The following is a 27,931-nucleotide window of genomic DNA, read 5'->3' as shown; positions in this document are numbered from 1 at the left end:
CTTGCTCTTCTACTTCAGCATTCAGTGTTGGCAGCACTAGTATTTTCCTTTTTTTTTTTTCTTTTAAATTCAGATGTATATTAAAATATATACAAAGGGAAATATTTTTATTTTGCTTAGATCAATGCAGACAAATAGGTATTCAGGACAAATAAGTATACAGTACCTTCTTTTTTGACCATCTTATTTAGCACAAAAAAAATACCAATTATTTATCTGTCTTAGTACTGTTGTCACCAATGGCATCTTACTCCAAACTCTGATTTTTCTCAGGTCGAGTTGCAAACTTCAGTTCACAGTGTTTGTCCCTAGATATTTTTTAATGGGAAAACATGTATACATAGTCTCTGGAATGAACCTGTTGCTTGTAAAAAATAGTTTTCAATCTGAGCACCACAACAGATACTCCTATCATGAATTCTGAGCCACTAAAGTTGAAATCTATGCCCCATATTTCCAGGTAAACACAAAGGAAAATCAGAGACCAGAAATACAAGATATTTTGCAAAGTATCTGGATTCCACTGTGTAAACTGAGGTAAGCTATTGAAACCACCAGGTTCATGTTTACCCTTTTTGTGCATGCGTAGCAACCTTTGGACAAACTAAGAGGAAAAGTAATATTAAATAGATTAGACTTTTATTTAAACCAAGTTGCATCACTTTTAAACAGCAGCACATACTTGAAATTAAAGTTTAACAATTTATGATTTCTGTGGAATCTTTATAGAGCAGAATAATAAAATGTACTGCTCTGCTTCACGGTTTTGGGGAACCTCTGTTCAAAATCACCAAAACCAGATGGAATGGCAACATTTTTGTAACACTCCAATTTATGCCTTTATATGCCTTTAGATGCTCAAGAGTACAGTAATAAAAATAATTTCCAGCCTATCCAGCAAAGCTGTGGCTTCATAGTTAGTGAAATTTTCAGTAAAAATGTAACTTTCAGCTACCTAGTTTAAATCCATTAAAAGCTGGTGGAAGGTCATGCTGTTAGATTAATTGTAATTCAAAGCTAAATGAAAAAATAATACTCTAATGACTGTTAGCCTTTGCCTCTCTCATAATCATCTCTCATTTCTCTCCCTTAGGAGCTGAACTCTGCTTTAAATTGCATTCAATACTGTAGCAATTCTTTAACTCCACCTTATTATAGAATTACCCTTTTATAATTAACTCTCTAGAAAACATGTACCTCAAAAATAACCTAAATACAAACAAGCAAACATGCATGCATTTTGGGATTTAATCTCATATTCTATAAGTTAATTAGGATTGGAAAGTTAGGTAAAAATTTGGAAGCTTCAGTTCAGAATTGTTTTGATTCTTTTTCTTGAAAGGCATAGTGTCAGTTACTAAACAGAAAATAAGCCTTCACCTTACCTTTAACTTCCCTTAGGACATTCAGGACAGCACATTCTTGCTCAGAAAATAGAGATGATGGTTTGAGTTTTTCCTCTGACATAAAAATAATGGGGAAAAGAATTTCTGTAGCAGTGCAATATAGCCACATGAAAGATGTCAACACCTGTGTTATATGCTTCAGGAAGAAAGAGTATGCACTATGCAGTAGGTAATTTTTCTGCAGGTTCAAAGACACTAGTCTGGATACCAAAAAGGTTGATGGAGAGATGTGAAGCTACCAACAACTTACTTATGAAATATCCAAATATCCTTGCTTACAGAAATATCCAAAAAGTCTACTTAGCAAAGAAAGAGGAATGGAGTTCACTCAATCTGGATAGATCTTCATTAATAAACTTTTTTAGTAGAGGATAGAATGTAGCTGATGATGAAAAAGCCTCACAAAACAACCAAATAAAGCTGCCATTGAAAGTATAGTTTGCATCTTACAATTTTTATTATGAATAAAAATTAGATAATGTCAGGTGAAATCACTTAATCAGAGAATTATTAAGGTTGGGAGACCTTTAAGATCATCAAGACCAACCATCAACCCGGCACTACCACTCTAGTCCCTAAACCACCAAATTATATCACCCAGTGCCAGATTAAATATCTCTTAAACACCAGCTTGGTGTTTAAGATCCTCCCTGGACAACCTATTCCAATGCATGACTACCTTAAGAGTCAAATTTTGTATGACCTACTGTATGCAGAAGAAATAAACATACAGTAAATGTACATGACTGGTTTATTTTGATTTTTTACTGACTGTTAGGTCATAGCCAGAAAGTTGTGGGTTGTCACTAGACACCTGCATCACTGGCAAGTAATTATAAAAAAATTGTTCTGACACTAGTTTGACGTTAATATAATGGAATTGTAGATTAGCAGATTCAAAAGATGCTTAATTGGTTGGTTTAGTCACTGGTTCATTTTACAAATGAATTTACACCCTACATGTCTTAATGTGATATTCATAGGCAAAACAGATGGACAATCACAAAAAGAAGCATTAGTTTGTGAAGTTATGATTAGCCTGTAGGGCCCATATAAATAATGTTTTATCTTGTCAGAATTTATTAATTTAAAGGATTTCATTCATGTATTCAAAATATTATACTTTTAGCTATTGTAGCCTGAGACATAAAAGTTGAAATTATGAATGCATGTAGTTTACTCAGCATAAAAAACGTACTAAAATTTTAAATTCAGAATCTAGGAATGCGAGTGATTTGGGATTATCTCTTTAGGGATCACTGTTCTCCCACAACATGCTACTTACGTTTGCTGAATAAAGTAAAGGTGACAAAGACTCAGAACATATGAGAAGAAAATGTTAAGTTTTAATTACTCTGGAATGAAACAATTATATATTTTTCAGTTTAGTTTTTCTTTGGGGTTTGGGTTGGTTGTGATGTTTTTTCCCTGCCTTTTCCCTTACCTTCCCCCACCATACAGCTCACGCAGCATAAAATTTACTTACGAGTTCAGTCACTGATGTCTCAGCCAAGACAAGAGCAATGTCTCCCGTACTCCTCCAACAATTGCCATCCTGAGACTGTAGTGAATGACCACATCAAAACAAGCGCAGTATTCCACTGCAGCAAGCACGCTGAAAGTGCTCCCTGTTAAATCATCACGCCATTTTCCTACCCCTATTTTATTCCCCAAATCTGCTGTAAGAGGCTTCTAATTTTCTATTCCAACTTTTCTTTCTTTTTGTTACACTTTTTAAGTATTCATTAACAAAGTCCCCCAGGTCTAGACCATTATTTACCTGGTTTCTACAATGCAGAGTTACAAATAAGCCACATTGGAAGCACTCTTGTCTGTTTCATCAAAGGAGGATTAAAGTGACCCATGGAAGCACAAAAAGCAGTAGTCTTTGTCTAAGACCTACATGGGAAAACCAGAGTACTGTTCTTGCATATAAAGATTCAAGAGAACTGTTTTACAAATTGCCTCTGAATGTTGATAAGACTTTGTGAAATAATATAATCCTATCTCTGTTGAGAAGAATATACATAAAAATCCCATCCAGTGTATAACTGCTCATTTGATAACTGCTGAATATCTGACTCCAGATGAGAATAACTTCATGCATATTAAAAAGTACTATCAGGATAATGAAAACCTGTGGCTTCAGAGAAGGTTTACAAATGTTTCCTTTTTTCAGTGCTCCTGAACATAGGAAGTGTAAGAAATTAGGAGCAGCTTCAGAAAAGATTCCTCAAAAGAAGTGCTTTTAACCACCTTTTGCAAAAACAGCAACCAAATACTGTCTTCGTGACACTGTGTACATTAATAAAAATAAAATATTTCATATCATCACAAGAATTAATTAAATTAAGGATACAGTATAAAAAAATAAAGGAAATAAAATAACTCTGAAGTTTCTGCACCCACTGCAAAAGGGGAAAAAAAAAACCTAGATCTTTGCATAGGTACCATTATTCAACATACAAGTACCTGAGAAGACAACAGATCAGGCTTTATTTTGACAATAAATTGTTCTATTGCTTGAAGAAACAATAATTCCCTCCCTATGTGCCTTGTCATTGTCTTCAACTCTTGTGTTTCCTGCTCACTAACACAGGGGTGACAAAAGCTTGATTTTAACTTGTGTCACTTCCTGATGCAGTTCCTTTGTGACTGGGTGAATGTCTGAGCCAATACCAGGTAGGGGATGAGTCAGAAATAGAAGTGGGGACACGATTTTTTCAAAAGCGGCATCACAGTGGCCATGTAAATTGTTCATTTGTACCACAGTGAGCCAAGGGGATTCTGTGCCTGCACCTGACTTGTATGATGCAAATACATGCTGGAATTTAACAGATAGTTTTCTCACTGAGGCTTGACTCCACTATGTAGTTATAAATCGCACGTGCCAGATAAGCTTTAGCATTTAGTATTCTAGAGGAAGACAGGACAAATCATATCTCTGCTCCTGTACATATCCTTGTGAGATGAACGGCACAACTTGAGCCTGACGAAGGAAGATCTTCAAACCATGAGCTAGGATTGACCATATCAGCCAACCTGCTCAGGAGAAAGGCCATACCACTGCCTACCCATAAGGGAGAAAGAGAACTCAGGAGATGTTTGGACCTCAAATGGATAATTGGTCATAATAAATTATTGTGTTTTGTTTCTGACTGAAAACTGGTTTCTAAATTAGGAAAAATGGAAAAGCTTTTCCTCTCATGAGGACAGTCAGGAAATTAGGAAGCTTGTCCACATAGATTGTTTAGACTCCATGCTGTGATGAAGGCCTGGGTAACCTTGCCTTACCTAAAAGCTGATTTGGCTTTCAGCAGTAGATTGGACAAGTCAGCTTCTGAGTTCCCTTCCATGCAGAACTATCCTGCTTATAAAATTTGGTCATTCTGTCTTGTGTTTCCTTACAAGCTGGTTATATGGACACATACATAACATATTGAATTCCGGAGTTAAACTCTAGATTTACAGCTAGGTTGATTTCTATTTCCATGGATATGACAATTTCTAGGAATCACATTCTCCTTTTACTAAGCACTAAATTGAAATGCCACAAAGTAACTTTTATAAAAAGCATAGACTGCAAGGTGTCTACCCTGGAGTTACAGATTTTCACCAGCTTTTCATCATGTAACTCATCTTTATATGTGTCTATTCTGGCTGCAAAGTTTGAGGCACGTTTGTCGCTGCACTTTGAACTGAAACCTGAGAAATTAATGCAGAAAACCCCAATGAAACAGGGTACTCAGTATGGAAGGGCCTTCTATTTCTTCAGAAACACACAAGAACAAGTAGTAGAAAATAACACAAGAGCCTCGCCCCCTACCATTAAACATATGATTTGATATCTTATTCTCTCTTACATTCAAATCTTTCTCATGTTTCAGTAAGAATTTGAGAGTACCAGATGTAAAGCCAGTTTCAAAGCCCTTTTCAGATGATGATTGCCAGATAGAATCACACAATAGAACAATGAAGAACATGTCATTAACCTCCACAGTCACTTAACAAATTCTCCTCTTAAACACTTATTGTGCCTGAACCCTACACATTACAGAATGCTTTTAGGAGGGTTCCAAATAACCTCATGGAAATGTCACAGGTGAAATGCTGAATCACCAAGATAAAAATTAAATTACAGAAGTAAACAGCAAAGGACAGAAATACCTCACTTCTGTGGAAAGCTTTTGTTTCCAAGAAATAAAGAACTTCATTTTTGTTCTCAGTCCTTCAGAAAAAGATAAAAATGATAACAAACAATGGACGGATTATCAAAGGCTCAAACCAGATAATATTTTTAGCATTGGTATTCCTCCTATTCATGATTTTCTGCTCTCCCTGCTCCACAGTTAAGCATTATCTCTGTTACCTTCTGTTCCCTGTTTTAGAAGAAAAGGATTTAGGCACTCCAAAACTTGGCTGATTTTTGCAGTGACATTTTTTATCTTTTGTTTGGGTTTTCTTTTGTTTGTTTTTTTTAATATGTGTTTTTTGTTTGTTTGTTTTATTTTGTTTTTGCAATTAAATCCAGTAAAATTAATTCTATTCACTATCAGTAAACAAACACTCTGATAATTATAGGAGGTTTTTCTGACTGCACTTTGCTTGCACTATTAATTGAATAAAATTTTCTACCTATTTGGCTACAGCCATGACATTCCTCTGAAATAATTTTTCCTGTGATAAGCAGTATCAATTTTGGTGCTATTATTTAAATATAAATCCAACTGTTATCAGATTACAAACTTTTTCATCTGGCACTTTTATCATACTTATTAAAATCATATTACTCATAAACCTTACCTTCCTGAGTCCTTCCTCTTAGCATTAAACACAGATTTTAAAACTTTGCATTAGTGAGAAAGTAGTTATAATTATCTAAAACAGTGTCAACAGTCTTCATTATTAAAACAGAGATTGTCATACTTGTCGCTTTCTAATTTGAAGTGATTTTTCAAGAAAAAAAATGCTGGGCCTTAGGTCGGATTTTTTTCCCTCCTATTTTAATCTCTTCTTATGAGAACCTCTGCTTCTTGTCTTGTCTGTTTTGGTTTGTTTCTTTCAACATGTTGTTACTTTCATTGGTACTTGTACTATTGAGGTGTGATTTTCATCCCTGTGCTGCCACATTTATGTCAGGTAGAGGTTTTCCTCTGTAGCCTTTTATATGAGCATTATTTAATAAAGTACATTAAATGAAAATAACTCTAACCTTATTGAGCACTGGATAAATAAAATAAACACTTTGGTAAAAAGTTCTGATTGAGAATCTGTCTTATTAATTCATGTGTCTCTTGAAGATTAATTGTTGTGACAGTACACTTAATTTTTAAATGCCTCCTAAAGGCTAATTTTTATTGCAACCAAACTGGCAATAAAAGTGACCATATATTTATCTAACATGGATAGCTGCATTTTTCACACAAAAAAAAAAAAAAAACAACCCCAGAAAATACCCTTTTCCATAACAGATATTATCTGCTTGCTCACCCTCACTTTAATTATCACTAGTTAGTATATTCTTCACTAATATTTCTTACAGGTTCTGTTTATCATTTTGTTCTTTCACAGCACTAGTAAAATGGAATTTCAAGTCAGGAAATACTAATTAACAACCAAGCCCTCCAAATATGGAGGAAGAACAGCTGTCAGCTTGTGTATTGGTTTGGCACAGCCTAGTTTTTGGTAGACAAAAAGGAACATTTCACTAGATCTTACTAACTTTCAGTTTTTTGTTTATTGAAAAAAAATAGGTAAAAAATTTTCCTCAAATAAGTAATTTTCCTTCAGTTTCACTTCCAAAATTTAAGAAACGCTATTATTCTACTCAAGCTGGCAAATGTTAGAATAAGCAACATGACAACAAGAACTCTGAAGGGCACCTACATAATTTTTTACTACTATTTAAATGAAAATGGCTTATCAAGATTTCCTTGAGAGAGAAGGCTGCCAAAACTGAAATATTGTAACAACTGACTACAAAACTATAGAAAGTTAGTGCTTCATAAAGAATTCCAAGTCTTGTCTTATGGATAGCACCAGCCTATCCACTTGATGCACAATCTGGTTCTTTATTTCAGTTAGAAATAAAAAGAAAAAATATTTTTTTAACACAGCAGATGTTCAGAAGAAAAGTTTGAGGGATTCTTTTAAATCAATAGGTGTAACAGTCATATAAAGCACCAAATTTTCTAAGAAATTTTCATAATACTCATTATCCAGATCAACCAGTAAGTTTTTAATAATTTTGAAAATTAGGCAAATACTTTTTTACAGAATGAAAGATAAAGAACCTGTGTTTAGTTTTAGATTAACTATAGTCTAAGGGCGTATATAGTATTACCACTGTAAATCTAATTAACAAATTGCTGTTAATTAAGCTTTCCAAAGCTGTTTTTCCCAACATATGGGGGGATACTTTTCTGTAATTGAATACATCAGTCCTATTTAGGGAATATAAATGACAAGCTAAAAAAAGAATATGTTCTCAGTCTGTTTCTGTACATGAGCAATTATTAAATTAGCATTGTAAATTTTCATGTTTTGCAAACATATAATGGGAATTTCCATATATAATCTTATTATATAATTTGAATACAGCCTTGTATTTATAGAACAAGAAATGAAATAATTGTTTGTAACTCATAAATGAATAAATAAAACACATTTAAGAAAAATCTAATGCATATTTAGCTATTCAAGTGATTCATAATATCTGTATGTCATTGGTGTTACCTCACTAATTATTATAAATTATTGTTTAAAATTTATTTTAGCTGACAGCCAGTTAAAAGATTTCAGTTTAAGAGCTTGAAAAACTCAATGGCAATTATACCTAATACAGGTAATTAACTATGTAGGTGGCAGTATAAATTAACTCAAATTAGAAAACACTATTTGCTAAATCTTAGACTTTTATTACATTCTGAAGCAGTGAAAATATATTACTTATAAGCAACACTTACAGAAACCTAATCTGATGCTTTTAAAACAATATAATTATCTAATTTTAGATCTTTCCTTATTATAAAATCAAACCCATTTTGTTTGGTCTCTGTTACATTTGGAGGGGCTTTACACTGATATGAAGAAAACCGCTCTCTACTGACCTTAATGTATCTAGCCAGCCACTTGTATCACCTATTGTTCGCATGCTTCTGTCATACAGAACCTCCAGAAACCTTCATGAGCCAGTTAAGAGATCAAAATTTTACTGGAGACCATAACTGTGATTTATGGGCTTGTATACAACTCCTTTTCTGTGAATCTACAGCTTATTTAAACTAATAAAATAAAGAAAAGGATTTGTCATATTGACATGTTTCTTGAGTAGCGTGATGCTGTTACCATATAACTACCAGACCAGAAAGCCACAGAATTTATATTTAATGTATAAAATTTATTTTTCCTATTTAATGGAATCTGGTCTTGAAAGAAGTTATTTACTATTTTATTTCTTGTGCTTGTGTTACAACACCTACATAACACATCTACACTGAGATTAAGAATTGAAGAAGTCAGACTGGCAAAAATATTGTTCCTACTGCTAAGTCAACATACAAAAAAACAGTCATAAACTCTGATTGAAGGTGCTATATTTGTGGTAAAACCAGCTCCAAAAAGTACTGCAACTATTCAGCTAAGGGTGTTTGGTCTCACAGATCAGGATAGATATTTCTTGGTAAAGTGTATCACCAACCATACTCACATTATTTAGAGACCATGCATGCAGTTCTCTGCACAGAAACTCCTCCAGAGACAGCCCATGACCAAGAGGTGTGGCCAATGCTAATTCCCCCTAGCTCTGTGCTGAAAGCCTCCACACCTTTCACTTTCTGACATTATGAAACTCTGTGAAGGCTTCACCAATCCTACCGAGTGCAACAGTCCATTCCAGTCTGTTTCTAAATATATACATTTTCTCTATAATAATGGTTAAATGGTTAGACACAATTAGGTAAATGAGTCTACAGTGCCCTTCATCTTGATGCTACATCTTCACAATATATTTAAAAAACATTTTACAGCTGCAATTGGAATATCAACATTTATGCCATGGTCACATTTATTAATGTGAAGGGGTTTTTTTTAGCAAGACTACATATTCACAAAAAGATGTATTTTCACATTTTGTCATCTTTTTTATCACATTAAAGTTGCAATATTTGACTTACCCTATTGTAGGTGGTTCAGAACCTTCTATTTCCAAATAATCATATTTTTCTTCCATTTGGAAATCTGTAAATATGAGTGAGATAGTATCACCAGGCTCTGCCACAATTGTCCATGTGCAATCTGCATTATTATGATATTCATTAGGAAAGTTGGGACTTGTGATGATTCCACTTGATCCTCTCATAGTTCCTCCACAAGCATCCTCAGCTGTAAAAAAACAAAGCAAAACACAAAAATTAAAATCACCCCTTAAAAATGTATACTTTATTGCTGAGAATAGAAATTCATTGCTGTTTAGGTGAACAATTGCTTAAAAATTTTTTACATGCTTGACTTGGAATTCTGCTCCAAAATTAAGGTGCTAAAATGTAATTGCTTCAAGTTACCAATTACCTAAGGATTATTATACTTGTGCCAGCACATATTTTTATAATCTACTATTTATTAATAAGTGTAAATTTTGATTAGCATTGTTTAAATTTACAATAGCATGCAAAAATGTCACTATTTCTTATTTTGCTTTAACCAAAAATGCTTTAATTAATCAACTCAAGCTTAATCCCTATCATAAACAGTCTGACACATGAAGTGCAGCAGCCGCATTATACTGAGAAAAGAAGCATGAAAATCTTACACATTATATACCAATTTTATTGCCATATTTTATTTTAGTGAGTATCTAGTAATAAGACTTATTCTTGAGAAATCATTTTCACATTTTCCCACAGCTGATCAGTTTTCAAACCAAAGCCATTCATGAGTAATTTCTTAATGTCAGATGCAAGATGCTTTCAAAATTAAGATGTTTACATCAGTGTAATAAGTTTTAATAGATCAAATATTTACAATTTTACCATAGAAATACATTTTTCATGTCATATGAAACTATGAACTATTTGATCAATTATCACAATGATTTTTTTTAACAGTACTCTGAAACCAAAATTTCTCTGTTTTTTAGCACATGATCTTAGACTGGATATACCAGGAAAACATTGGATATTCACAAAATCGGTTCTAAAAGAACTTGTTCTATGATGAAACAATTCTCAAATTATTGGTGTTCTGTATCTTCTTTATTAATAGCATATATATGCCTAATAACTCAAAAATTATTTTTAAGGATCTTATGTTAAAATTATTTCTGTGAGCTAATAAAATTATTTGTAAATTTAGTGCTTTGTCTTTCAAAAATGGAAATATCTTTCAAATAACTTGAATGGAAATACCATTTTGCATTACTTATTCAGTTTATTACCCAAATGTTTGGAGCATATTTGAAGGTCGTTTCTGCTCAATTAGAGTGCTAGTATGAATAAAATTTGCCTCAGAGTCTGAAAATCCAGTCAATATTGATTGAAAATGAATGATAAAGATAGGAAAAAACAAACCAAACACCTTTAAAGAGTATAGGATCACGGAATAAAAGTTTAAATAATTCTGACACACATAATGGCTCACTTCAAACAGAAAGAAAAAAATTCATTACTCTTTCTTACAGCAGTTTACAAGTTTAAAATACCAGGTTTTCTCTTTTAAAAATTCTGATAAATTATGCCATGGCCAGATTAAAAAAACAAAACAAAACAAAACAACCAAACACAAAGTAAAAACATATTTTAAATTTATTCCTAATAATTAGGCAAAGCACTTTAAATCCACCAAATATAATAAAACTGAGAAACCTCATCACATCACAGGTTCTGTCCCCATACTGTGAAAGGAAAAAAAAAAAAATAATGTTTTCCTGCATTACAGACATTCAGAAAAATAATTTTAAATTGCTAATTTACAATAGCAAACTTTCCTACTGTATTTCAGAATCCATTGTCTGCTTTTCACAAATTAATTATAGAGAAACCTATCTTAGTTCTGAGAAATACAACAAACTGTTTACTAACAATGCTGCTATAGTATACTAAAACTTAAAAAATTAGTGTGGCATTGTTTAAAAATATAAACAATGCCAATGAGCGTGCAGTTTATTTTGAGCCACAGCTGTTTAGGAATTTTTCCAAAGTGTGATTTTGCTGCCATCAGCAAAATGGCCCAAACAAATAATCATGGTTTTTATTCTGATTCATGTAGCAAATTTGCTACAAATACAATTAATATAATCTACATTTAAGCGTTGCATATATAACTAAAAGCACACTCATCTTGGTGTATTGCAAGCATTAAAACAATAAATAACAGAATTACTGTACTGTGATTTTATTTTCCTCTGCCTACAATATAATTTGCTTGGTTCAAATCTTGCAATCACATCCCCATAGGTAAAAGCTCCCATCTGTGAGAAGACTGAAAAGCATTATGCCATGCAAATGTTTGGTGCCTTAAGTTGTGAAGACAGTGTAAAAAAAGATTTCATTTTCAAGTAAATTGACAATCACTGTTGACAGGAGTTCTACCACTAACTTCATAGTGTACAAGACCCTGACAAATAAAAGAAGATGTAGTAATTGTTATTTTGTGCAACCTGCTTTTAGCACCCCTATTTCTATCACAATTGAAGCAGCGTAATTTCTTAGATGTCAGCTATGAAATGTTGCAAATAAAAGAATAACTGGTGCGGGAACATTTATAAAGAGTAACAGTGGCTGATCTTCATCAATGTGCAACAAGCCCAGTCAGGAGATGTGAACAAGGAAGAGAGGAAAGATAATCTTTGCTGTAATTTTGGTGCAGATTCACAACAATCTCCTTCCCTGACTTTCTGTAACTTTCTGAATTACCTCTAACAGACTACCAAGGTAGGAGTCCTCAAAGATACTTAAGTGCCTAACCCTCTTTTTCCATGGGAAAAGACAAGCCCTTTCATGGGATCGTCTTTGCTCACAGTATGCTTGGTGGCTAAAGCAGCAGGATGGGGAAACCCAGTGTGTGCCTCAAGGACATCTAATCTTGGGGAAAAAATAATCTGCGGTGCAAGATTTTTTGTTGCAGGGAGTAAAACAGCAGGAATAACATGAACCTATGAAGAATGAATTTTGTGAGGAGCAAGGACAGTGTGGCAGTGACCCAGATCTGGTTGGTGCTGGTGCCCAATCATCAAGTGTGCTGCTTCTCCTGGCATAGGCACCCATCCTGATGAATGGATCCCAAATCATGGACTATTTTTGAACATCTGGAGAGGATGAAGTCCAGGAAATGGGAAAATGATACCTCTCTGTGAAAGGATGGAAGACAGTAGTTAATGAGAATGTATTTATCTGTTGGTTGTCAAGACAATTTAAGGATGTAGTTATGTTGTGTGTGTATGTGCTGCATGCTTCCACGCCCAATGCACACTATGATCACTACTGTCAAAATGTAGTAGCTAAACAGCAGTAAAGCACCTAAATACCTTGAAAGAATTGTCTGCATCCCTCTCCTTTTAATTTCCAATTAGCAAAAATGAAGAAAAAAACTCACAGAAATTGTAAGAAGACAACACTTCAGTTAAGACTTGATAGAGTCTGACATTGTTCAATTACAATTACATAGCTAATACTGATTTATATCAAAATCTACTTTTATAATTCATACTCCATGCTTTCAAATTAAATTGAATTGGTCATGTACTGGGAAATTTTATCCAATAGCAATCTTGCAAATGTGATATGAAGGCATAAATGCAAAACATGCACTTACTTGCCAATATGTCATTTTTCCCAACATATTTCTCTGATCTTAACCATATGCTGAGAGGGGAAGTTTGTTCAAAGTGATATGCAAGAGGGGACTTGGCATTAAAAAGCTTTTCAAGGTATTATGAATTTAAATTAAGATCTCTGTTTGAATATGCATAAGGGCTCTTGTGCAGAGGGAGTATCACTGATACCATGATGAGTGATGATTATGAAAGTAATGTTTTGGGGGTTTGGTTTTTGTTTTACTTTTTGTGGGCATAGATTGTTTCTATTTATGTTCATAGATACCTGCAGTTTCTTATCTTTCTTCCTTTTTTTTTTGCTTTTACAATCTTATGATTAAATGCCCATTAAAAAGAAGGAAAAAAAGTGAAATATCTACAACTTCAAATAATCTCCAGTGAAATCCAATTTCATAAAATTTTATCTTTTTTTAATTCCTGTTTTGCTGTTCACTGTTCACTTTTCATAATCAATTTTGAAAATATATTTCTCTAGTTATATCTTATTTAATTTCCTGCTTATTCTTGTAGCTTTCAGTGATACAATAATGCTACATAAATATTGAACAGTAAAATGGATGATCAAAGACAGGCAATGTCATCAGTGATTTATACAACATGCAAATTTGTGGATTTCATTGAGAATTCAATGAGATTGTATGGTAGATCAAGCTTTAATCTGGTACATAATGTATCACATCATCTTACCTATCTAGATATTTGTAGCAAATTAAACAGTTACATTTTCCACATCTCCTATACTGCCTTCACAAAAAAAAAAACAGCTTCAATTTAGTTTCTTATTCTGTTTCTTCATTGGCTGTGCTACATTTGGCAGAATAGAAACTATACAGGCTAAAGTGAAAAGCACCCTAAAAAGTTAAACTCAGTTTTAAAATCTGTAGTATTATAGTCTGATTATGAAACTTGCTAATGAGCACAGTAATAGATTACATAGGCACAAAAATGTCTTTAGGAATCTCTATAGCCAATGCCAGTTCCCTCTGCTTCCTCCTTTGCACAAACACTTACTGCTTTTGTTTCCTGCCCACTTCTCTTGGAGAGTCTCTATATGTCTATTGCAGAACTCCAGCAGTGCCAACTGTTTTGCTGTGGCTCTGTGATTTTAATTATGTCCTTCATCTCTGATCACATGTAAATTTGCAATTCTTGGGCTTCTTGTGCCACGTTTGCTTGCGTACAGACACTTGAGAGCTGTTTCTGGTCACTCAACTTCACAAAAAGAGTGCAAGAAAATCTCTCATCAGTCTGTTCTGTGTGTACTCTGATCCTCTGCTCCTCAATAAGACTTCAAGCTTTGGTAAACAACCACAAAAACCCAGTGGACCTCGGTGAAAGATCTTCTCATTAGGTTATCAAGATCTAGCTGTGCTAAATAAAAACTAGCTCTTCAATTTAGTCTCAATAATGTAATGTTTAGAGTCAGAGATTAAAAGAATGGATCTGTACAGTATAGAGATCAGTGTCTATAGTATAATGTATATTTATTTTATAAAATATTTTGATACATTCTAGAAACTCCGAAATAGAATGCAAGATAGATATATAAATATATAATATCTGAGCAACATTTATATGTTGACTTTTTCTACAAATCTTTAACAATGAAAATATTTCAGCCTTTCCTCATAATTTATGCACAAAGAATAACCCTACAGATTCCAGAAATTGAAATATAAAGATTGAAAAACAACCATCAACTGAAAATCTTTCGGGATAGCTTTGCAGAAAATTTTTCATCTTTTCAGCTTACATAAAATTCATCCAGCTTTTGAGTAGAGGGGCATAAAACAGTTCTTGAGGACATATGGAAGTCTTATTTTCTGTGTTGATTTGTAAAACTCACAGATTTTAATTTCCAAATAAACACAGCGATGACTATAAATTGACATGATTCACATCCTCAGATCTCTCACTTTGCACTTTTGTGCTGTATACCAGTAAAATTGCACAGATTTGACAGCCAGCAAAAAATAAAAAAATCAAATAATTCATCTGTAGCTAAAGAGGTGAGGAGTTTAAATGGTGCTTGAACATAGGTTCAATGGAATAAATTGCCTTCCCACCTACCACCACTGAGATAGAACTACAAAAACTGCCTCTGCCAGGGGAAAACACTGCAATAGCCACACAGCCTGTGCCTGCCTGGAGGCCGGGATTGGGCAATGTGGGGTGACCCATGAGGAAGACGGCCATGCATGGCCCAGGCCCGGCGCAGCTGCACCAGCACCGCGGCCTGGCCATGCTGAGGGCAGCGGGCACCAAGAGCACTGAGGGCGGCAGGGGAGGCACAGAAGGGCACCAAGGGCAACAAGGGCAGCAGGGGAGGCACAACAGGACACCAAGGGCAACAGGAGTGGCAGGGGAGGCACAGCCGGGCACCAAGGGCAACAAGGGCAGCAGGGGAGGCACAGCAGGGCACCAAAGGCACTGAGAGTGATGGAGAAGGCTCAGCAGGGCCCCACGGGCAACAAGGGTGGCAGGGGAGGCTCAGTGGGGCACCAAGGACACTGAGGGTGGCAGGGGAGGCTCAGTGGGGCACCAAGGGCACCAAGGGCAGCAGGGGAAGACACCATTCTGTGAGGACACAGCAAAGGATGACAGACAAAGGGGAGCTGTGGGCACTGTCCCCTCGCCACAGGTCAATGGCCTAAGGAAGGTGAGGTGCGGCAGGAGTGAGGGGAAGGGGGGAAGATACAGAGCCAAGGTGAAAGCAGAGGAAATCACTGTTCTCTCGGTGCTTAAGCGCTCTAACATCTTGACTAAACGCTTTTGTTACTTGGCAATAAATAAAAGTTCAATGATATCCTCAGAGTTACCCATTTTATCTCCAAGGGAACGTCATGTTATGGATGCTATTTAGGCAAGTTGGGCTCTTCTGTATTGCTAAGAAAAGTAACTGTTTTCTAGTCAATGGTGCACAGAGGTCTCATTTATTGTTGTTTATTCTATAAAGAAGGAAGGAAACATTTAAACGCAAGAAAAGTTTTGACACAAAGCCCATACTTTGTCTTTTTTACAAAAACAAAACAAAACACAAAGAAAACTAAACAAAACAAACAAACAAATAAACAAACAACAACAACACACAAAAAAAAAAGCCCCAAAGGGTGCAGCCTCCTGAACTCTTATCTATATATTTCGTTAAAAATGTACATAGAATTGTTTTTTTAAATTTTCTGTTTTAGTAGACCAGGACGTGAATTAGTGGATTAATTAATAAGATTTTTTTAACAAAAATAACCAGTATATCAGTCAACCGTGCCTTTACTGCTGTCTTCCAACAAAAAAATTAATTACAGTTTTTTCTCACATAAAATGAGCTTTGGGAAAAGATTAGTGTTTTCATTGCTTGCGAACCAAGATAATTTAAATTAAAATATTTGGGCAGGCCTTGTATGAATATAAGCTCAACACAAAAATATATAAAGATTTCTTGATGATCAAACTGTTTCCTATTGCTTTGTGAAACAATAAAGCTTAGAAACTCTGCAGCATTAAGATACTCATTTAGATTTCATGGTTCTCAACCCTGATATTTACTCTTTGAGTTGCTGAGGGGCAGAAGGTATAAGAGTAAATTCATTAAAAATGGAATAAAGAGAAAAGTAGAAAATACTTTAGTTGATTGCTTCAACAAAGAAAAGGAAAAAAAACCCTATAAGTAAATACATCAATTCATCAACATGAAATTCAACTATTTTTTATTTCTCATTATTTTTAATTTCTACAGGGAAAAACATCTTTTACTATGATTTATAAATGTAATTTTGTCTTTAAAACTTGTCTTGTCTTTAAACCAAGCCTGAAAAATGTGAAAGATGATAAAGAACATAATACTTGAGATTTTAGAAATTACTGATGATCTCATGGATTTTGTTGGGTTTTCTTTTTTTCTTGAGAAAAACTACATCAAAGTATGTACTTGGCAGTGGCTGATTTTTACACCTGGTTTTGCAGTTTTGCCTCTGAACCACAGAAAAAATAGAATTAAATTATTGTAATTTAAAACCAAATATTTATGGAAATATATAAAATAATGGCAATGTTGTGTTTTAACCCACCTGGCAGCAAAGCACGGCACATCCACTCACTCCAAATGAGTAACTAAGTATTTGAAGTGGAATTTCTTTTATTTATCTGTTGATATTATACTGTATAAAAGAAGTTTCTTTCTATTCTGTGAAAATCACGTGGTGGTAGAGTCAGGAAGAGGGCTGAATCCTAACCAGAGCACCCAGTGTCATCTGACAGACAGCGCGTGCAGAGAGGAAGAGTTAGCGATTCCTTTGGCATCTATTTGCACCTCTTGGTTTGGAGGAACTTCTCTGGAGAAGAGTGTAGCAGGCAGGATGTGAAAGCCATCAAGGAAAAATGGCACAAATGAACATTGTAGCGAGTTAGTGTGGCAAGATTTGGTATCAGGAGGCTGCAGAAGTGGTCTCTGCAGTTGTCAGGGGCTGTCTCCATGGAGCCAGTTCCAGGATGCTCCAAGATGGAGCTGCACCGCTGTAAAGCTGAGGCAATTAGCAGTATTGGTAGTGCCTCTGTGGTAACATATTTAAGAAGAGGGGAAAATGCTGTACAGCAGCAGGCAGAGGGAGACAGAGAGAGAGGGGGAGGTGTAAGAAAAATGAGAGATTCAAACTTGAAGATTCAAACTTGAAGACACCAAGTCTAGTGAAGAAGAAGAAGGTATCATAGGCTACAAGTGCAAAAGTTCCCCTGTACCTGGTGAAGAAGACCATGGTGATACAGGCTATATGGAGCTTATGTTCACCTGGAGAGGGTGTGAAACTTACAGCCTTGGAAATAACTGCCTTTAAAGTCAGACTTGAGAGGTCTGTTAAATTTGATAACCTCTTGTGGTCCTGAAATATGCTCTCCTATCATTCAATATAGTTCTCCTATAAAGGTTCAAGATAGAAACATAACATCCAAGCAAATTGAAAAACTAAAACAGTGAAGAACTTGTATTGTTTGAATTCACTTAATATTTTTTAAATTTTCCTGCACATAATCTAGTAGAACACCTAGAGGAAGAACAGGAGAAAGAGAATACTTCCTTTGTTTTAGTTTCAACTCTCTTGACCTGATTAAAAGTTGTATTTTTTTTCCTCAGAACCAGTGCATTATTTTAAGTTTTGCACCATTCAATGGAGAATGGATTTCAATGTGTACATCTTCAGTTATTTTTATCTTAGCTTCAAAAATGTTGAAATGAGACCACTTCAGTGTCTAAACCATCAAGCAAGATTTCATACTAATTTTTCTGTATTACATTCAGTATAGGGCTTTAGAGGCATAAGAGGCTATCATAACTTTCATTGTCTAGTCCTTTGAACCTTCTGGCCTAATGACAGCTGGATTACAGGGAGCATGGATCTTAAAATAACTTACTTTTAACTGAAGAAAAATGCAAATGTTCATCAAAATTTCTTCCTAAAATGTGCAATTCCATATGCTCATTTTTGTAAAACCTCTAAACAACAGGCTGTATTCGTACCCAGCACGGTACAAAATAAGAAGCACAATTTCTGTGGCATATTTGCGATCTCTTTACTTCTGTAAACTTACATTTCTACAAGAATTTGTGTTGTATTGCATCATAAAATACCTAAATGATGGCAAAATGTTTCAGAGTCAATAAGGTTTCAGAGTCAAGATTTCTGTGGTTGCTTAATTATGCAGAAACTTTAGAATTCAGCACTCCTGAATGTGAGCTATGACTGATGCTTCACCAGAAGAGAGAAGCAGGACTTAACCTCTTCTGAAGACATTTTCTCAGCCAATTTATGACTGCTTTGGCAGCTCTGTTACCTTATTTGCCAAAATTTATCAAACTTAAATTAAGTCTGCCTGCATTTGAAAAGTTCACAGAGACATTCAAATTTGGAAAACTAAAATCAGAACTGGAAGGAAAAGATTTTTACACCACAGAAGCATTTAGAAATAGGAGTTTCAGTGTTCTGCTTGAGTGACGAACAAAGTTTTTGAAGTAGAAGTTGAATATATCTTCTTCACTTTGGCCAGTAACACTCTCCTAGACAAACTGATAAAGTACAGGGTAGTGACGAGTCTGTGATATGTGTTGAAAAGTGACTGAAGAGCTGGGAGGTGAAGTGCATGAAGGGTGGTGAAATGCAAAAAGCAGCATAATGTCCAGACAGAGACCAGTTCCCTTGCACCTGGAGTACTGACTCCAGTGATAGCTCCCCAGTATGAGAGACATGGACAGAGAGAGTCCCACAAAGAGGAAAATTATTCAGGGACTGGAGTTCCAGACATACCAGGGAATCTGAGAGTGCATGTTCAGCCTGGGGTAGAGAAGGTTCAAGGGGAATCATCAATGCTTATAAATACTTGACAGGGAAGTGAAGAAGATGGAGACAGACTCTTTTCAATAGTACAAAGAGAAATAACAAGAAAATTTGGCATAAATTGAAATAAAAGTAATACAGTTCAAACTTACAGTTCAAACTGTAAGGTTGATTGAATACTCAAACAGTTTGTTCAGGGAGGCTGTGGGATCTCTATCCCAAGATACTCAAAATTCAACTGGACATGGCTCTGATCACCCCACTCCAGGTGGCCTTGCTCTCAGTGGGGCGACTTGAACTAGATTATATTCAGAGGTGCCTCCCAGCCTCAGATACTGTCTTTGTGATTTTGGGAATACTGTGCTGTCTTCTAGGTCAAGAACTGAGTACAGTGCAGACTGCAGAAAGCCATGGAAACCAGGATATTGTAAAAACAAATTGATTGTCACAAGTCTTGACATTAGCCACAGATCGACAACTTTCAGACCGATACCAGAAAATAGAGGAAAGGTTCATAATGTGGGTGGCTGTGGACAGATCTGATTTCCTGCAAAGACTCTTGCCTGTAGAGATGTGCTGGAAGTGTTTTAATTCACCCATACAAAATTGCATAGAAGCAAAGTGCCCACAGTGGAGCTGCTGTGTGTTGAAGCCCAGCCACTGCATAACACCAGCACAGAGTGGCTGGAAGGACTATTGACTTCCGTGGATGTAGCCAACATCCACTCTGGATGGTGATCATATGTGAGTAAGGTAAAAGCTTTACCCTGACACATCTGTTTCCTCTGATCTACCTAAAAGACTGAGCTCTGGCAAGTACCTTTTTCAGTATTCCTTTCCTGACACGAGAAATTTCACAGTGAATATATGCACATACACACACACATACACATACACACACACACACACATACACATACACATACACACACACACACACACACACACACACACACATACACATACACACACACACACACACACACACATACATACACACACATGTACACACACACACACATACACACACACGCGCACATACACACACACACGCACATACACATACGCACACACATACACATGCACATACACACACACACACACATACACATGCACATACACACACACATACACACACACATACACATACACACATACACATACACACACATACACACACACATACACATACACGCACATACACACACACATACACATACACATACACACACACACACACACACACACACACATACACATACACATACACATACACATACACATACATATTTTTTAGTATCTGTACTTTTCGTCCCTTCAACATTAATCAAAAAAGTTATACATAACAGTTCTTTTAAAAAGCCTTGAATTTAGAGCCATTGAGGCCTACAATGTATGTCCTTCTTACTTTACACATCATTGAGTCAACAGGTAGTCATGGCATCTTTGGAGCCATTCTGGTTTATGATAGAAATCCAAAGCATTAAAGATGTGTGCTAGAAGTCATTCTAGATCTTTTTCCTGGAAAATCATAATGCATGTCTAATAGTCAATTTAAAATCTCAGGTTGATGTCCATTTTACTGCTTCAGATTTAAAACATGATTCAAATCATGGTCCAAATGTTCATCTTTATTTTCATTAGCTTGGTCTCAGCTTTTGAAAACTTCAAAAATTCAATTGCCAGGACTTAAAACATATGCAACATCTTGTAATATTGACCTTGTGAAAAAAGCAATGTAACAGAACTGGGCTAATCATAAATTTAAAAAACCCCATACATCTTTTTAGTACCGTTTTCAAATAAGGATGTTGCAATACATTTGTTGATATTAAGAGTCACAGCACTGTGAATGACTACAGCTGTTACAGACACTTCCCAAAATGAAATAGAGCTGAGTTGAAGAGCAGGTATTTAGAGATGCAGCAATCTCACAATTAAAACTCTGAGGTTCCTGATGACAGACCTTGTAGTAGACCACCTTGCTAAAATCAGAATTCTGAAAAAGGTTCTCTTTATTTTCATATTCATCTTTTCTTCCCCTATTAACTCTCTAGCAGGATATAGACTCAAGTATTTGATTTATTTGGAAGGGGCCTTAATCATCATCTTGCTGCTACCCCTCTCCTACTGGCAGGGACACCTCCAAAATACAAGACATGGAATTATTTTGTTTTATAAATTCTATTTAACTAAGTTTAAAACTTTGCCAAAGTTTGAAAAAAAAGTTGAATATATATGGTTGCTGTCAAGCTGCTCTCCTGATAAAGGCAATTAAAATCGGTATCCTGATATTATTTGTGATAAATATTTATTGGTAGCATGTTGAAAATGAAGTATCATATTACAATGGCATCGTGCTATTGAAATGCCTAGACAAAATAAATATCAAAAGGGAATCAGTATGAACATCTTGTCTCAATATAAGCAACTTCATACTCTGACTCCTGTAGTTTGAGCTGAGGTCTATTACGAGCATAAATTAAAGTGCACTAATCAAGATATAATTATTTGCTTGACGTCCAACTAAAAGCACTATAACTGTGTAGCCAATCTAGCAGCATAAGCAGTAGTACCTAAGCATTTTTGGGATGTTGCATCACCACAGAGAGACACAATACCCAAGAGGCTTTGAGAAGTATGTGAGTGGTTCACCCAAGGGACAAGGTTGTTTGTAGATACTCATAGGAGACATCCTTATAAAAAACCTGCAATGGGCTGTCCTGTCCAGTCCATTATATGAGAATGGCTGTCAAGGACATGTTTTCAAGATCCTACACCCTGATAAATGCATGTGGACATATTTATATACATTCACTTGTAACACTTCTCATCCAATACTTGGTAGATCACACTGTTTATGAAGATGGTGCGATGTTATGTGCGTTGCTGGATTGATTTGCAATTCCATCTAGACCAATGGCATTACACAGGATTTACTAAAGCAATGTTTTTACACAGTAAAGGAAGGTATTTAGAGATACCATGAGGAAAAAATCTGAGTTCAGCAGACCAAATTTCTATCAAAAGAATTTTAAAATATTAATTCTAAAATGAGTTGGCTTTTAATGTAATGCTGACATAAGGCAAATACTGTTTATGTGTCTGGGTACCTTCAGTGAAGTAACAGCACAGAAAATAAACAAGAAAATACAAATTGGCTGAGGAACCTCGTGCAATTAATTGGCTGCAAAAGTATTTGCATCAAGAATTTGACAATTCTCAAAGCACACAATGTAAAAATACAGTAATAAAATTCATAATGTGCTATTTTCATCGTGATGACAGAGAAACAGTTAGAATCAAAGAAAAACACATTCCTTACATTATAGCATAGACTACCTGAAAGTTAAATAATTCAACAACAGCATAAATTATTGTCATATAAATTAAACATTATGCTTAGGAGAACACAGTGCATATGATTACTTGTATAGCAAAATGCAAAAGAAGCCCTGAACTGCACTGTTGAAACTTGATGCTGAATTGACTATACAATCACAAAGAATTTCAGTTTGCTTCCTTCTCCAGCACCTCTTGAATCTATAGCTTGGCTTTAAGCAAATTTAGCAGTAGTGACACATTCTGAAAAACTCTGCTAAAATTTTCATGAAAACAGGCAGCTAGATAGATGTAAATTACTATTACTAGTCCCTTTGCAGAATTCACACAATGGAGAGCAAATACAATCATATTATTAAACAATGAAAATTCACAGAAGGGAAAGGACTAGAAAGCCTCTTTTTTTTTTTTTTTTTTTTTTTTTTTTTTTTTTTTTTTACAGCTGACCTCCTCAGAAAATAAAGATTTTTATCTTGTTTTTTTTCTTTGCTTGTTTTTGAAGGGTTAGATAGGAGTCTGAAGATAGCTGAGTAATTTCATTACTTTAGATTTTAAATGTTAAAAAAACCATTGATACTTGCAACTCTATTATTTACTTTTTAAATATTTTTTAAACTGATGTGGTTTCTACAAGTGATTGTATTTCTCTGTATCTACAATAACCTCTGCTAAATGAGGATCAGTCCGAGAAGCATAGAGCGGTCGGGTTTGAATTCCAACCCCCCTTCCATGAGCAGGGGCACCTTCCAGCCTGGGCTTATACACCTCCAGGGATGGGACATCCACAAATTCTTTGGGCAACCTGTTGCAGAGCCTCACCACCCTCACAGTAAAGAATTTCTTTCTAAGATCTCATCTAAGCCTACCCTCCTTCAGCTTAATGCCATCCCCTATTGTCCTATCTCTACATTCCTTTGTGGAAAGCCTCTCTCTAGCTTTCTTTTCGTAGTCACCTTCTAGGTACTGAGGGACTACCAAAATTATTACTATTTCTGAATCCATGTTCTATTTACTTCCTACTCTACTCTCTAATGCAGAAATTCTCTATACTTATGCAGAAATTACTAAAAATTAAGATCAGAAAGTTACACTTTTGAAATATTAAAACTTGTAGAAAATAAAAATTACAGTTTTCAGCCTGCGGCATACAATTTCAAAAATTATAAAATAGGAAATATAATTATAAAATAATAAAATATGATTATAGTAAATTACCTGAAAAATAATGTCACAAGAATATAAACACATATAGCAGGTCACTATAGTGTTTATATAAATATATATTTACGTATTTTATTGGTTAATGTGTTTTTATATGTATAAATAATGTACTCAGGACAATATCTTTATTATTTGAAATACACATGTAAAAACTTACAAGACTATAGTTAGAATTTTTTAGTAAATCTATAACATTCATTGAAAATGCAGCAAATTTAAAAAGTTTATCTTTTTTTAAGTTTCTTTTTAAGAAAATGCTAAACTATAATGAATTTTTCCCTTGCCTCTTTGATGCAATTAGATTACTTGCCATTCAATCTGTTAATTTGTGGTCAAGATAAAGTTCATGTTTGTTCTCCTGACACAGTAAAAATCTTTATTTCAGTTCAACAAAAGGAAATGTACCATTTTTGGCAGAACACAGTACAGTGGTTATTGATAAATGAAGACCAGCGGCCTCTAAATATGATCATACACTGTTTAACAAGGAAACAAAAAAGAGAAAATAAAATACAGTCTAATTCATATTCAAAAATTGGGTTGTTTATTTCTCAAAACAGAGGCATATGCATTCAAGGAAACATACAACTTGTTTTTGCCATGGAGAAATTTGTTTCCAGTTGTATATATTTATATCCCTTTGTGCACCCTCTCCATTCCCCCAGATTTGACCTTCGCATTTGGTCCTTTAAAAATACCCTATAATCACTGTATTGTTCTTGCTGACTATTTTATCTTCCGTGCCATATTTGGATTGCGGTGACTTTTTTTTCCATTAACAGTTTCAAAATTGCCTGTTTCATTTCTCAGAATATTCTTGCCTGCTGTATCTTGTGTTCTCTCATATTTCTTATTCAAAGTCTGGTACTTCAGGATAGGTTTTTCCTGCAATTTCTTTCACTTTGCATTTGCAGTATTCACTTAATATATGGAACTGGAAATCTCATCTAATTTTCATATACGTATACACTAGACTTCTGTATTTGAGCAAGTCACCTTAGGGTCTTTCATAATCATTTATGAGAAATAGTCACTTTTACAGTGCATCATATTAAAAGACCAGTATGAGTGTAAAGGGTCTGAATGACAAGGTTTTAGAACAAGGTGGGCTACAAGGATGGCTTCTGTGAGAAGCTCCTGGAAGCTTCCCCTGTACCTGACAGAGCTAATGCCTGCTGGCTCCAATGGTTCTTCAAGGATGAGCCCATTACTGACACTGATAGCATCTTTGGGATAATGTATTCAAGATAGGCATAAAACCTGCAATTTTAGCTGGAGAAAGGTATGAGATCATGAGGGAAACGTCACTGCACACACCAAGGTCAGTTAAAAAGAAGGCGGAGAAAATGCTTCAGACACCACAGCAGAGCTCTTTTGCAGTCTGTGGTGAAGACCATGGTCAGGCAGGCTGGACCTCATGGAGGTCCCCAGTGGAGCAGATAGTCACCTGCAGCCTCTGGAGAACCTCATGCTGCAGCAGGTAGATGCACCTCAAGGACACCTGGCCCCATGGGAACCATACTGAAGTAGGCTCGTGGCAGAACCCATGGAGAACCCCACACAGAAAAGATTTCCTGTGAGGACTTGTGACCCCATGGGATATCCCACTCTAGAACAGTCTGTTCCTGAAGAACTGCACCCCATGGGAGAGATCTGTGGTGGAGCAGTTCATGAAGAACTTCAGCCTGTGTGAATGACTCAGTCTGGAGTTTTTTGAGGGCTCTCTCCCATGGGAAGGATTTCACCCTGGAGCAGAGGAAGAGTCTGAGGAGTCCTGCCCATGAGGAGGAAGGAATGGCAGGGACAATGTGTGATGAACTGACATCGACCCCCATTCTGTGCCATCCCTGCACTATTTTGGTGGAGGAGGTAGAAAAAATCTTGAGTAAAGTCAGGTCCAGGAAGAAGGGATGGGTTGGGGGAAGGTGTTTTAACATTTGATTTTATTTCCCATTATTCTGCTCAGATTTCATTGGTAATAAACTAATTTCCCTAAGCTGAGGCTGTTTTGCCCATGACAGTAATCCTGAGTGATCTCTCCCTGTTCTTATCTGAAACTATAAGCTTTTTGTTAGATTTCCTCTCACCTGCCCAGCTGAGAGGAGAAGTGATAGAGCCAAGGTCAGCCCAACACAACAGGAAAGACAGAGGTATACTGGACTGAGTCAAGTTGAAGGTTGCCACAGTGATTTGGGAGCTGGAGCATATGACTAGAGGAGTAGCTGAAAAAAATGGATATGTTCAGGTTGGAGAAAATATATGGGGCTCCTTACTGTTGTCTTCAACTTCCTAATGGTAAGGTACTGAGAACATGGAGCCAGTTTCTTCTAAAAGATAAATAGTGGAAAGGAAAAGAGAGAATGAACATAAACTGAAACATGAAATTCAGATTCAATGTAAGGTTTAAGAAATTTTCCATGATTGAGGTCAGACACTGGAACTAGGGCCCAGAGACAGTCTCTGTAGACATTATCTCCATCTTTGAAGAGACTGAGAGTAGGCCCAAGAAAATTACTGTAGTTGAGACCTTGTTGTGGACACAAGGCCTCCTGAGGCCCCTTCCAACCTACATGATATCACAAATCTATGATTTCTTTCAGTGAAGAACATAAGATTCTTTGTTTCATAACATTCATATATTCTCTGTTGTGGCCCTAAAAACATAGCAATGTAGTGAACATGTAGACTTTTATATTGAAGATGCTTGGAGGAATCCCTCTCATCCTGGCTATCCCAAATCTAGCTAAACACCATTCTGCTTTGTAACTTCACTTGAGTTGATAGTAGAGGAGGCTGATTAACTCTTTGGTCACCTAACAATATTCATAAATACTAAAAATTTTGAGAACTGCCGTAAAATGAATTTAAAATGTTACGTGGTTTTTTAATGTGAAGTAGTCATATAATATGAAAACAAATTATCATGAGAAGAAAGGGATATTTGAGAAATGGAAAAAAAAACCCCAGTCTTACTTAAGTTCTATGTTTCAAAGATACCAGAAGAGAACATGATACTTCTATTAGTAAGATAACACAGTTTCATTTCCATTACAAAGATAGATTTAACAACATATTTACTGCTGTCCTGCTAAATGAATATTTCATTAAAATGTTTTCTCATCTAAACATTCTATTTTTGCAAGTATGATTTCTCTGCAGTTGTCAACGAACATCTCAATTGCATACACAGTTCAGAGCCCAGAGGAAATGTTTAAATGCAAACATTTCAGTCCAAGAAAGAAAACCCACCCTCTAAGTGCTGGTATTCTTTAAGAGTTATGGAAATTCAGATATGGAGGAAGCAAGTTACTAGGCTGATGTAAGTCACATGCCCATACCATATTCCTCTTGCTTTTTTTTTTTTTTTCTTTTTTTTAAAGCTACTAGAAAAAATGAGCATGACAGAAAAATAGCAGTCTAGGTCACATTTCTCATTCACTCTCAGTAAATGAATAGTCATATCCTCTTAATGTAAAACTGCCTAAAATTAGAACAGCAGCTTAAGATTCACAGAATTTCAGAGCTTATTATAGAAAGGAATATATTCCATTTAATGAGGGGATTAAATGCTTTCATTTATTGCACAATTTGAAATGAAATGCTTATGCACAACACAAACTACCTAAAAAAAAGAAAAGGGGACAAATCAGAGAAAGACAGGACTCTTTTGTGTCTTTAATAATGTTCTTGTTTCCATGGAAACCCTGCCAGTGTGATGGATAGACTTCTCTAGGGAACTGGTGATCACATAATGCTTCCTAATTGTTTAGCAACAACTTGTTTTATTTTTCAAGTATAGATCTTCACTTAATA

General features: G+C 35.4%; 1 protein-coding gene across 3 annotated transcripts in view; it reads right to left on the bottom strand.

Annotated features, from left to right (window-relative positions):
* The window catches only part of CSMD3 (CUB and Sushi multiple domains 3), a 581,587-nt gene that overhangs the window by 385,665 nt on the left and 167,991 nt on the right, over positions 1-27,931 (bottom strand). For all 3 annotated transcript variants that reach the window (XM_059467476.1, XM_059467484.1, XM_059467493.1), the window contains exon 5: positions 9,581-9,788. In XM_059467476.1, coding sequence (XP_059323459.1) covers positions 9,581-9,788 — 208 coding nt within the window. The remainder of the gene's footprint in view (positions 1-9,580; positions 9,789-27,931) is intronic.

Source organism: Ammospiza nelsoni, chromosome 1 (assembly GCF_027579445.1).
Source record: "Ammospiza nelsoni isolate bAmmNel1 chromosome 1, bAmmNel1.pri, whole genome shotgun sequence".
Taxonomy (NCBI): Eukaryota; Metazoa; Chordata; class Aves; order Passeriformes; family Passerellidae; genus Ammospiza; species Ammospiza nelsoni.
This window is presented reverse-complemented; position numbering and strand designations above follow the sequence as displayed.